Source organism: Leptinotarsa decemlineata, unplaced genomic scaffold (genome assembly GCF_025532065.1).
Source record: "Leptinotarsa decemlineata unplaced genomic scaffold, Ldec_3_MD MMD2_tig00002974_RagTag_RagTag, whole genome shotgun sequence".
NCBI lineage: Eukaryota > Metazoa > Arthropoda > Insecta > Coleoptera > Chrysomelidae > Leptinotarsa > Leptinotarsa decemlineata.
Genome location: NW_027412578.1, coordinates 9835964 through 9849845, shown reverse-complemented (window position 1 = coordinate 9849845; position 13882 = coordinate 9835964). Strand labels below are relative to the sequence as shown.

The window sequence follows — 13882 nt, the reverse complement described above, 5'->3', positions numbered from 1 at the left end:
TGTGAAAATAGTGAAATATATATTGAAATTAACCTGAGACGTCGTAAATTGATTTTTTTACGTTCGATATTGAAATAAACACTGCTATTGAAACATATGCGTGTGAGAACGTATGTGTTTTTTTTCGTGAAATACATGTATAATCTCAATTCAACGGAAACATTTCTTCTGGGTAAAAAAAATGAATGACCCTCTTTGGCCCCCATAATTGATTTTCATTGGCAAATTTTGATACCTTTTCAAACAAGTTGGCTTCACCAGAAGGTGTATTTTAATCAAACAAAAGGCGTACGGAAATGCTGTGTTTTGGACTTTCGAAATTGGGTACATTGATGCATTTTGCATGACTTCAACAGCCATTACCGAAAATATATGAACTGCTTCACAAAATCATGTGTTTGGTCCTCTCTGTATTATCTTGTTCACCAAGTCAGTACCACTGGCGGTACTATTATTCCCTACCCATCGACTCCGGTAAATGAATGTCAGTTGAAAATCCGGCAAACAGTTGCCCACGAGATTCTTTGAGGTGTTTTTGTACGTGGTATTGCGGAACTTTCTAATAAGTAAACAAACATGAATTGGCAGACGTATTCTGTGCAAACTGTGCTGGTCGTTTTAGGATACTTCATAATAATTGGTGAGGAACGATTTTTTTTATAATATATTTTACATATGACTGTTTGCATTAACTATGTACATTTGCTTACAACATTGGGATTTCTAAAAATTGTTTGCCTTGAGGTTGAAAGTTCAGACCAGATACTTTTGTTTTCTTTTGGGAATGATAATAAAGGACCGTCCAGAACTGAGACAATTTATTTGATGACAATGTAGTAAAATGAAAGACTGAAAGTATACAGTGTGGTCCATTAAGTGTGCAACAAACGGAAAACTTTTTTATTATCGATTTCTCAGAAAATTTTATTCTTGACAAAAGTTGGTGCATGTTCCAAAACTGTACCAAGTGTGACTGAAATGGCTTTATGACAAACACCATACAGGATAGGCCAAAAAATATAAAGTTCGTTCAGGAGTAAAGTACCCTTATTTCAAAAAATACAGAAATATGTTGAAGAGAAAAGTTGCTTAGAATTAAAAGTTATGTTCAGATACAAAGTCATGGCCTGCTATTCAATTTTTTTTCTTTTGGAAAATTTAAAATTACCTTCGTATGATACATATTTTTACTATTTTGATTTAATATGTATTTGAAGTAGCCACAATCAAATCAGTTTGAAGTATTTTTTATCAAATTGAAGTGTATTTGTTAAATTTGCTTGGATTTGTATTTTTTTAGGTGACCGTCAACTTCTTGATTGTTGCAACGATATTTAACAGAACTCTAGAATAAAACAAATACTCTTTTTAACGAGGCAAATACTTTACTAAGTATAATGTTCATATGAATAAACTGTCAATATCTATCGCGGATAGCCATGAACAAAAAAGAACCAATAAGCGATAGTACAGAAAAATATAGTATGGTAACTTAACAACTCAACAGGTGCTAACAATAAAAATTGTCAAAGCGTTTCTGTATCTCCACCTTCTCTTTCGATGCATCTAATTGTTTGCTCATAAAATTCGTTTGATGTAGATTGCAACACATTAGCGGGAATATTTCTGCAATGAACTCGTATTGAAGTTTCAAGCTCATCAACATTATTAAAGGGGCGATTTCTGTAGACTTTTTGTTTTAAGTGTATCCCCATAAGAAAAAATCTAGAGGTGTAAGGTCTGGAGAACGAGGAGGCCATCGAGGATCTGTATTTCATCCTGAACATTTATTACGAAATGTCCTATTCAGCCACTGAGAGACATTTCTGGTAGAATGGGCAGGACATTCGTTATGTTGAAACCATAACTTTTGTCATAGCAATTAATATACCACACCAACCGTTTGTTTTCTGATAGTATTGATTTTTGTTGTCAATAATAAAATTTGGGTTGACATCTGACCACCATCTGCAATTTTGTGATGATAGAACCCCATTTGTTGCAAAAGTAGATTCATCTCCAAACAGAATACATCGATGAAAATTTCGTTGTTCTTCTATTTCACTCTGAATCCACATGGAAAAATCATATCTCAAATCATAGTCTTTTTCTTGAAATGTACAAATGAATGTAGGTTTGTAAGCATGGTACTTATGTTTCTTGAGAATACGCTTCACAGATGTTTTTTATGCCGGTATAATCACTAATTTCTTTGGTGGACCTTCATTCATATGAACATTATACTTAGTGAAGTATTTGCCTCGTTAAAAAGAGTATTTGTTGTTCTAGAGTTCTGTTAAATATCGTTGCAACAAACATGAAGTTGACGTTCACCTAAAAAATACAAATCCAAGTAAATTTTACAAATACACCTTAGTTTGATAAAAAATAATCCAAACTGATTTGATTGTGGCTATTTCAAATACATATTAAATCAAAAAAGTAAAAATATATATTATACGTGGGTAATTCAAAATTTTCCAAAAGAAAAAAAAATTCAATAGCAGGCCATGACTTCGTATCTGAACATATCTTTCAATTCTAAACAACTTTCTCTTCAACATATTTCTATATATTTTGAAATAAGGGTACTTCACTCCTGAACGAACTGTATATTTTTTGGCCTATCCTGTATGGTGTTTGTCATAAAGCTATTTCAGGTACACTTGGTATAGTTTTGGAACATGCACCAACTTTTATCAAAAATAAAATTTTCTGAGAAATCGATAATAAAAAAGTTTTCCATTTGTTGCAGACTTAGTGGACCACACTGTATATATACATTATTTTCGTGTGTTCCACACATGGAACACTGTCACTGTAAGTGCAATTTGTTACCTTTCATTTAAAGTAGAACTCATGTGAATGATATCTGATTTTTATTCCACAACGAATGTTTGAAATACAAACTGAATAGAGAAAAGTATCTTCTGTATAATTCAGTGTTCATATAGAAGTATTTGTTTCAAAAGAATTTTTTTCTTTCGTGTAATTCAATGTTTATATGAAAGTAGCTGTTTCAGGAGGAGTTTCCTTCAGTTTGTGTCTGAAAGTTACTTCTTTGCATGATCTACACATCCATGTATAGAGTAACTTATTTTCAAATTGATTACTTCCTTTCTTTCTTTGGAAGATTCCCTCATCCTTTTTTTTGTATCAAGGTGGAGTAGTAGAAAGCCAAAAACTTTCTTTCCCAAAAATTAATCACTCCTAAAAATATAACCCCTTCAATTCAACTTTAAAATGTAATAGGTTCCCACCAATTTCTACCTTGCTATCTGCTCTACAATGGCTCTCAGTATCCAAAAGATTATTCCATTGTTTCATGGTTTTCATTTATAAAAGCCTAAAACAATAACGAACGAAAAATACAAGTATTATTGTGAAAAAAGCGACGGGCGCTTGATATTAAAAAAATATGCCACAAAGCGCCCACGCTTTTTTTACAATAATACTAATATTTTTCGTTTGTTATTGTTTTAAGCTTATTTTCTTAAATATTTTCAACTTTTTAGTTCCATGTTCTTTAAAATCGTGTTTTTAAGTGTTTAAACTACATTTATGTAAACACATAGTCTTTTTAAACTATATTTATTTTATTTTAACTCTGGTATCAATCAGCCGTAGGGGAAAGTGGTTACCCTTCGTACACTTTTTAGATTTATTTTTTTTTCTTCATGACTAATTGTTGAATTTATCAACTTTATGTACCAGAGTGTAACAAATATATTGTAGTTTATTACAAAAAAGTTCGAATCTATTATGTCAAAAGGTTAAAGCGTTAAAGCGGTTTTTCTACGCTCTACGAACGTACCCCACGTACGGGGTACGTTCGTACAATAGGTGGGGTACTTTCGTACGCCATGGGGTAAATTCATACAGGGTAATCAAAAAGCCAATTAAAGTCGTTGAATTTTTATTAATAATTATAAAAATATTTATTTATCAATGAACTAACTTAGAAATATTTGACTTGACTAATAGTCGATAAAACTTTCTTGAAAAAAAATAACAAAAAATAAAATCGTTCATCCTTAGTTTACTTTACTAAGCTTTATAATCAATCTAAATGAGATGTTTACGATCATTTCGTATGACATCGTTACAGAGTCTTTGACAATTTAAACTCAAAGTAGGTAATCATACATTTGGTTGTTTCATTGAAACATATTGCACATTATAATTATTTAAATAAACTGCAAATGTATAAAGTCTAGCCATTCTAGCTGCACAGCCCGTTCGTGGTTGAGGATCAGGGAAGATCATGGCGACATTTCTGATACACAGATAAGATATATTCATCTCTATACCGGAATAATAACTGAGAACTTTTCCGACGTCATCAACAACAGAAGGCCTTTTTTCCAAATTTCACCAAAACATAACAATTATCTTTGATTTTCTCTGGTATCATAATTGAATTATTATTGATACTATTATCATCAGTCTCTTCGCCCATTTTTTAATCAACTGGAGATGTTGAACTCTCCCGCAAGCTAAATTAGGATCCTTCAGATTCCCTGAATCTTAGACGCTTTCTATTTTCTTAGCTTTATTTTTCTTTTTTATTGAACTGAGTTCTTTCAAACTACGTTTCACTGCTTTGGCTCTGGCTTTCCTTTTCTTTTTTTCCAATCATTTATGTCTATGTCTCTCTTCTAGTTCAGTTTTTTCAGGTGTATCTATATGTATATATATATATATATATATATATATATATATATATATATATATATATATATATGTATATATATATATATATATATATATATGTATATATATATATATATATATATATATATATATATATATATATATATATATATATATATATATATATATATATATATATATATATATATATATATATATATATATATATTTTTTTTTGATTGATGCAACTAATTTTCCTTTATTTTGAGTATTTCAATATTAAATTGGAAGTACTGTCATCTGGCACTCCTCAGAGGAGTGCCAGATGATGACAAACAGATCCTGAGCGTGAGAGTTACAAACAAACTAACATACATACATACAGGCGAAGTTATTATGAAGCGTCTAAAAAATATTATTATTATGATCAAAGTATGTTGATAACTGAGTTCTGATACTTTTTTTTACTTTGTGTCTTGACCAAGAGAATAATAGCATTCTGAACTCAGTATATCCACCCCACAGATTCACTGAATTTAAGTGCATATAGAAAATACAACAGTGAAAGCAATACTTTGTTTTGGTACGTGAATTGATATAGTGGGTGCGGCGCATGTTGAGGAAGGTTTCACTCTTGTGAGATGAAAATGAAAGTAATATTTTCAAGAATCATTCAGCAGAATGTATGCGCGACTAAAACAGAACCGTCAATAACATAATGATTAGTTTTGGTTGCAATGACTTGCGAGATGGAAATTTGACACTTTCTTCTGATTGGTAGATGTGAAAAATAATCAGAAAAGTTGATTACATGCTTTCTGTTTTGTGATGCTGGTTTCAATTACTCGAGAAAGGAGTATGAATAATGCAAAAATTCAGATGTTTTTAACGGTTGACAGTGATGACGAATAGAGAACTGATAACGAATTGAAAATAATTTCAGACACAAAACTGAAAAAAAGGCTTTTCGAAACAAGAAAGTGGAACATGACTTCTCATTTCATTTAAAGGGCTATAATTTTTGAATGGAGGAAGAGCGTCGCGATTTGATTTCAGAATCATATCCTGCTCATCGTCTTTACTGATATTGGTAACTATTCGTTCAAAATGGTCTGTCACCAAACTTAATCATAGGGGATTTCAGGATTTACTAAAGCGCGACAGATTAATATACAGAGAGATACCTTGTACTCGGTTAAGTACCTCCACCAAATATAAGCCTCATATATAAAGTTGATCATTAGAAATTCGCGAGCGCGTCAGATTAAGGTAGGGTGAGTTAATTACATGCCAAAAAGTGTTCATTCCAGTAATCTGACAATTTGAGAGTGACGTAAAGGAAAGGAAAGGCAGCAAAATTGTAAAAAAATAACGTATTTTTGACATTCTCGAGCGTAGATGATTTTTTTTTAATTTTAGAAGGAAATAATTCAAGGATAACGAAAAATATATAATCTGACGATTTGCGCAACCCGAAATAACAAAAATTCGTCGATAAAGTTCAATGCATCCAGCTGTATGATTTCCCTCTCCGCGTTTCTATTTTTTTTTCACATTTTCTCTATCTATTACTCTCACTCCCTCCCCACTCTGAATTTTGTTGCCATGACGCCATCACAGCTGATCACAGAGACTCGTTCACGATGAAGATGAAGATGATGACTAATTATTCAATTGATAGAAAAAATTAATTTTTTTGAGCATATTTTTTTAATTATTTTCTTATAAATACAAGTATTCTATTTAAAAAACATACACTTATTTATTTGCATGCTACTTCCTGAGCTTTTCAATTAATTGAGTTCGATGATTAAAAAAAATTGAAAAAAAAAATGTTTTTTTTGTCAGATTAGGCGAATCCCTCTAGATAATCGTCAGAACATGAGACAGCACATCTAGAACATAAAGATGAACCATATATATCTTGATCTGACACGCTTAAGTATTTCGAAATGGCAAATTTGTTTTGCACATTATAATGACGGCCGCGAGTTTGCGTCAGATCGTAATCGTCAGATTATTGCACTTAATACCCCCTTAGAAAATCTGACGCGCTCGATTAAATTTGTTTTCTTTTCATTTTAAACCCTTACGTACAACCATCCGCATCATGCAAACGATCAGATTAACTTACGAACATTATCAAAAATACGTAGGACATTGATGCTATCAATATCTGACGCGCTCGAGTATGTCCATGCAATAGTATTTTTTCAAATTGAAAACCTATAGACGCTTGCCCCACCGATTAAAAGGTATATATTATATGAAATTTTCTTCTTCTTATCATCTTAGCTTTGCAACCTGATATGTCTCTATGACGCTCGAGTAAATCCTCATTTTGCATCGCGGGCTCCCCTCCTATAATGTGATAAACCAAATTCTATGCGAGCGAAGCAGCGGCCGACAACTAGTATTATAAATGTGAAGGTTTGTGAGGATGGATAAATGTATGTATATATGCATGTTTGTGGCTCTTTCACGCCTGAACGACTGAACGGATTCAGATGAAACCTCACGTATATACAGCTTATACATCAGCTTATAAAACTTCAACTATTATTTGAATGTCTATCGACTTACTAGATCACGTCGCGTACCGCACTGTAACGTCCACTTGACTGTCTTGATATGCCCGCCGCCAGCGCTCAAATATCGTAAACGAACATCGTTGAATTTTCGCCGAAGTTCTTGCTGCCTCTCGAGGGACAGGGAACATTGGGCATTTCCGCGCTCTTAGCTACGTCTCGTTTGGTTTGTGGTTATCAGTGGCGGACGGCGTTGCTTTCTTCTGGGCATGATCTAGAACACTACCCCCTTCCCTGAGGTTGTTTGCCCCGAACAACATTCCAAGAGGGGACATCACGACCCATGTAAGGACTTAACCTCTCTATGTGCACAACTTTTAGGCTTGCTTCTGGGCGACAATTGGATTCTGTACACCAGATCGTTTATCTTTTTGGTTACTAAGTAAGGTCTTTGACATGGTCTCTGCAACTTTGGATTCAAACCTTTTCGACGTTGGTGTTGGTAGAGCCACACTCCATCGCCCTCCTTGAAGTTCACTGGCAGCGACTTTTTGTCAAATCTTACCTTCATACTGTCGCTGGAAAGCTGTAATTTGTTCCTGGCAAATTGGTGTACAATTTCCAGTCTCTCCTTCAGGTCAATCACTTACTCTGAAAGAGGTACCTCTTGAGATTCATCGAAAGGACTGTCACACAATACATCTATTGGAGTTCCCTACCAGTTAACAACATGCATGGTGTATAACCTGTCGCGTCATGTTGGGAGCTCCTGTATGGCAACAGAAAAAGAGGAACCAATTTACCCCAGTCTCTTTACTTTTCGGAGACAAACATCGAGAGGTAGTTATTGATGGTGGGATTATGCCTCTCGACCATTCCATTGGATTGTGGGTGAAGAGCAGTTGTTCTTGTCTTCTTTATTCCCAACAATAATAATGCACCGTAAGATTGTTCATCTCAAATAGTTCTCAATAAAAGTCCGCGACAGCATATATCTGTCTCTAATGTGGTAGCTACTAGATGAAAAATACTGAGCCATAAATACAGTTGATACTTTTTCACAATGCAAATTTTACAATATGTGTCAAATTCTTATGAAAATTGATACAATTGTCGCTTCAAGTATTCAGCATAGATAAACTTTGTCTTTTACACTTAGTAATTTGGACGAATCGTCTAAAAGTTATTAGCTATAATATCCCAAGGACATTGATAACTAACGAAATAATTTTATCACAGTTTTCTAAAGCACGTTATTTGGTAACATCCCGACGCCGAAGGCGGAGGGATGTTACCTAAAATAACGTGCTTGAGGAAGTTGTGATAAAATTATGAGTTATTTATCAATGTTCGAGGGATATTCGGTGAGAAAATTTTTTGCAATTCGAACAAAATTATTTATTGAACACACAGTTATTAAAAGAACAATTCGTATAATGATATTCCGTTGATCTTGCTGTATTTGCCTCGGTTACTGCATAGGTGTTTCCACGCATACTATTGATTATTTGGTTATGATGTTCCTGATCAATATTCAAATAAGGTTTTATGGAATTTCCATTATTGTGCCCAGTAATTTTCAACAATTGCTGTTCTTGAACTCCACTCTTAGCTAGTTGACTGACTGCAGTTGCTCTATTAGAGTGATTGGTTATTTTCCTCTGTTTCGTATCCAAGCCAATTGCTTCAGCAGAAGATTTCGTCCATCCGTTGATTATATTTCTACCCAGAGGCATATTGTCATACCAGTTATCGCTTCCTGTCTTCCAGTGACGATTTGGCCTTAAAAATAGTCTATTTGTCTTGATATTTGTGCCTCGTTTTGATAATAATTCAATGCATAATCTGACAGGACAAGCATTGTTATCACTATTTTGAACTAACCATTTGCTAGAGGCGCAGTTCTTTGAACCTCCCTGGCAGGTTTTACTGAAAATTGGATTATATTCTATCCTATTAGTTGGAGATCCATTGTTGTCCTTTTCGATATGAAAATAATCAACTAAGCAAGCAGCACCTTCACCACCTCTCCAAGCCAATTCCACCGCTGCTATGTGATAAAATTTGCGTAGGAGTCCTATAGGGGTTTTTTCATCCCAAAAGTTTATAATTTTACTCATTTCATTTGAAGTTAATGGTACTGAGCTTGTTTTGCGTTTAGTGGGATCTGTTTGTAAATTTCTTCGTGCTGCGTCGCGTGCATTCCGCGCTTGTTTGAATGCAACACTTTTAAAGGGGTCTAGCATGATATTATACTCCTTGTAATACTTTTCTTGTAATAATTTGCTTGTTATATTCCATACGGTTTTAACAGTAGCGTCCTTAAACTCTGTGCTATCCTTTTTTCTCATATTAATCGCCCAATCCTTGAGTATTAATGCAAGCTCTTCGAGAGTACGATTTCGATCCAATTCATATTTCTGGCGTCACAAAACTCCATAAATATTTTCCAAGTGTATTTTTTACTATTGACAGTATTTTTTGGTGTATTTTCTTCAATGATTTTGTCAATTGCCGCATCATTTTGAACACCAAAGCGAGGAAGTGACATTTTCGAAATAAATTGAATTACTGAAATGTCAAACAACTTTATTGTGTTGGTTGCTTAGCAATGTCATGACATAAGTGATAACTACCCGTGAAAACTATCCATGGGTAGTTACCAGTGTAATGATGGTTTCATTGGTTATTTCGACACACATGACTAGAAATAGACAAATTTGATAGGATAATTTTTTTGGCAAAAAATTTTCACGCCATCCTTTCGCACAGAGTTCTTTAGAAGGAGTTTCAGCTACCAGATCTGTGCAATTTATAATGACATTCCCGAGCCCATGAAACGAGATGACTTCAATTATTTTAATATCAATTTCAAACGATTCTTATTATCTTCAAACTATTAAAGAGCCAATAGCTACCTACCTATTACAAATCTATAAATAGTCATAATATTTTAAGATATTTAAAAATTCTTTCTGTTTATTCCTTTGCGTACTAGGCGACATTTTTGAGGTTAAGTGGAAGAGCAATTGAATGATGACTTGTCAACATGTAAATTGAACTTCGCCTTTTGTCTTCTTATAATAAATGAACTGTACATGATTAATTTGATTTGAATGTATTAGAAGATAATAAAGACGATATTATTATTATTATTATTATAAGACTAACTTTATGCAACGCAGTAAACCATTACGGGTTGCGTCTACTGTAAGACGACAGGGGACGGTGCTCGGAGGTAGAGGGGCGGTTTGGGCAATGAAGCGCCATTACAGAGAACGCGAGCAGACGTCGTTGACGGTTGTGTTAGTTTTACGAATTTCTTTATAGGTAACTTAATTCGATTCTCGAAACTATTCAGTACTTAGTGCAGTTGGCATATTTTTTCAGTTACTGTATTCTTAAAGTAAAAATATGAATTAAGTGTCGTGACAGACCATTTCAAACAAATCGTTACAATATTTTTTTAATAACCCAACTCTTCAGATTTCCTACTTCAAAACTGATGAAATTCGATATAATCTTTCAACCCCTATTTTTCCCCTTGGGGTGGAAATTCTTGATTCCCTTTCTTGATGCTTATTTACGTTATACAAAGAACCTACTTGTATATTTCAAAATTCTAGGTTCAGTAGCTTCGGGTGTACGTTAATATAAGAGTGTTAGTTAATCATTAGGTACCCATTTGTACAATACTAGCTGTTCCACGCTGTTTTACCCGCATTACCGTGGAAACCTACCCTATGTGTTATTCCAGGTCATGATCTATCTATATACCAACTTACATTTGAATCCGTTGAGCTGTTTAGGCGTGCAAAGGTAAAAAACATAAATACATAAATTACATTCATCCTTCCTCACAAACTTCACGCGTTTATATTAGTAGGAATTGGATTAGAAGGATTACTAATGTATGGTTAACGGAAAAATAGATTTTGAACAGATTTCATTCTAATCCTTTCAGTTTTTTTGCTGATGCTATTCAATATTGTATAAGTACCTATTGATTTACTGAAATATGCAGGTAGGTTCTTTGTACAGTGTAAATAAGAATCAACAAAGGGAATTAGGAATTTCCACCCCCAAGGAGAAAAAATAGGGGTGTGAAGATGGTATTGAATTTCATCAGTTTTGAAGTTGAAAACCTGAAGTTTTGGGTTGATAAAAATATTGGAATTATTTGTTTGAAATGGTTTGTCACGAAACTTAATGTGACAAACCAAATTCTACACGGACGAAGCCGCGGGCAACTAGTTTTACATAAGTAGAAACAAATTTTATTTTTTTTCAAAATCTTCTTTCTACAATGGTCGATTACTCTTATTGAAAGAAATCTCATCAAAGCAAAATGGTTTATTTGCGAATTATTAACCATCAACTTTTTCTTGAATCTTTCATGGTTAACGCAATCGAAAACATTAAGAGAAACCGCAGTAATATTAATTTTTGTTATTATGAAGATCTCAGCGATGTGCAAATCGCTTTGCCAACTAGGTCGAAAAACACTGCCGCTGATAATCTCTATAACAAATTCCCAAAGTGAAAAACAAAAGCGGCGTACTACTGTGTCCAACTGTTGAACTCTCTGGTAACTCATTCGTAACCGCAAGTAATATAAAATCGCTGGATGTCGATGATTGCAGTACAGGAAGTACGACTTCGTGCCATTTTCTATTTATATATCAGGAGATCTCTGCTATACAATGAGTTGGCAATAAAAAATCGCTAGACTGTGAAATTAATACATTATGTTAATGGTAACTGCATCCGTGTTCATCTACTACTGGCCTATTGGCCAGTGCTTTCCGTGTATTTATGAATCACTCCATACAAGGTGGATTCTCTCATGATACAACTGGAGAAGAAAGTTGCTGAACATCGATACAATTGAAGAGTAGGCAGTTCTAACAAGTCACGAATGGAAACCGACGAAATTTGATGATGCTGTTCACTTCACAATAGCACACAGTATTTACTCTTTTCTTTTAAGGACAAAACACAAACACTACATGAAAATCTTTGAGGCGCTCTAAAAGCGGTGCCATTCAGGAAAACGTTCTCAGGAAGTTTATTCCATATTAACGCAGTTCTCCACATGGAAGAGTTCTTGCACAGTTAAGTTTGAGGTGTGATTAGTTGAACCTCAAAACGATGAGTAGCCATAGTCCGTCGCGTATTTCTGATATGTACCGCTCTTGGTGGAATCAAATGTGCCAAGTCTCTTGAACACTTCCCTTGGAAGTATCTATAGAAGAGAGACAATTCTCCAACCTTTTTTCGATGTTCCAGACCATCATGGGTGCAAGTGAGGTTCGTGTCTACAATCAGGCGGATGGTTCTTTTCTGAATGGAGTCCAGCAGCTTCAGGGTATGTTTGGGGGCAGAGCTCCATACATGAGAACAATACTCCAAAGATGGTGATGAGGTGTATAGGTACAGTTTTCTGGTTCCAAACAGTGTTCCAAGCTTTTGACAAGCAGCCCTTGTCATTCCACGGACATAATTGGGCCAAGACATATTGGTGTCCCCAATAAAGTCATCAAAGCAGACATTGTCTGTCCTGACATTATATTATCCATTTATCTTCTTGGAGGAAACCGATGCCTGGGTTTTTGTTGCATTGAATCGAACCTAGTTAGTTTCACCGCAATTCAACATCACTTCTAGATCCTCATTAAGATATGCTAGTACTTATTACGATATAAAATGTAGATAGTAAGATAGTGATATATCTATGGAGTATATGTTTGAAAATATCACTTTCTTGAGTTCAATTTCGTTCTTAAGAATAATACTGCTCTGTGTTGAAAAACTTACTGAAAAATTGACTACTCGGAACGACCCTATGGAACAATTCAAAAACCCCTTTATCGACAGTGGGACGCGCATGGGATCTTTCACCCCGTGTGGTCACCTGGATCTACACTGCAATAATAAGACCTATGTTAACGTATGAAGCCATCGCATGGGGACCGAAAGTTCTGCAAGCAACGGCTATCCAAAAATTATATCAAATACAGCGACTGGCTTGTTTAAACATCACAGGAGCCATGAGAACAACACCAACCGCGGCAATGGAATTAATTACGAGTCTGACCCCTCTGGACCTGTACGTTAAGGAGGTTGCGTTAGTGGCCATGGTACCATTGCGCACGGTTGGTGTAAACCTCGAAGTAGGAATGGGCCAATTGAGGCTGAGCATATGGCGAGAAACGTTTACAGCGCAATATCTGCTGCAGGCAACCAGGGATGCAATTGAACCCAGGTTTGTGTTTAATACACCCTACAAAATACAAATAAAAAAGAACACAGAGTTGGATGCTACAAATGCAATACGCATATATATAGACGGCTCAAAAACAAAGAAAGCTCAGGATGTGGAGTGTACTGCAGATCACTAAGCCTAAGGATTGAGTGGGGAATGGGAAGAAATACCAGCGCGGTCCAAACAGAATTGGCTGGTATGTCAATCGCCACAAAAGAAATAATCAAGAAAGGAATTTCTGGCAAAAACATAACGATCTGCACTGACAGCAGACAAGCCCTATTAGCCTTGAACAGACAACGTATAACCTCAGGGCTAGTACTAAAGTGTCACCAAGATCTAGCCAAAGCCTCGGTAGATAATAACATTATCCTGAGGTGGGTTAAAGGGCACGACAGGAGTAAAGGTAATCGCATTGCCGACTCTTTAGCCAAGG

The 13882-nt window shown here is 34.9% G+C and overlaps 1 protein-coding gene across 1 annotated transcript in view; it reads left to right on the top strand.

Annotated features, from left to right (window-relative positions):
• The first annotated feature begins 481 nt into the window (after window positions 1-481).
• The window catches only part of Cpap1-b (cuticular protein analogous to peritrophins 1-B), a 46730-nt gene continuing 33329 nt past the window's right edge, over window positions 482-13882 (top strand). Inside the window, exon 1 of the mRNA XM_074177422.1 lies at window positions 482-640. Within this exon, the coding sequence (XP_074033523.1) occupies window positions 577-640 (64 nt within the window). The 5' untranslated portion in view covers window positions 482-576. The remainder of the gene's footprint in view (window positions 641-13882) is intronic.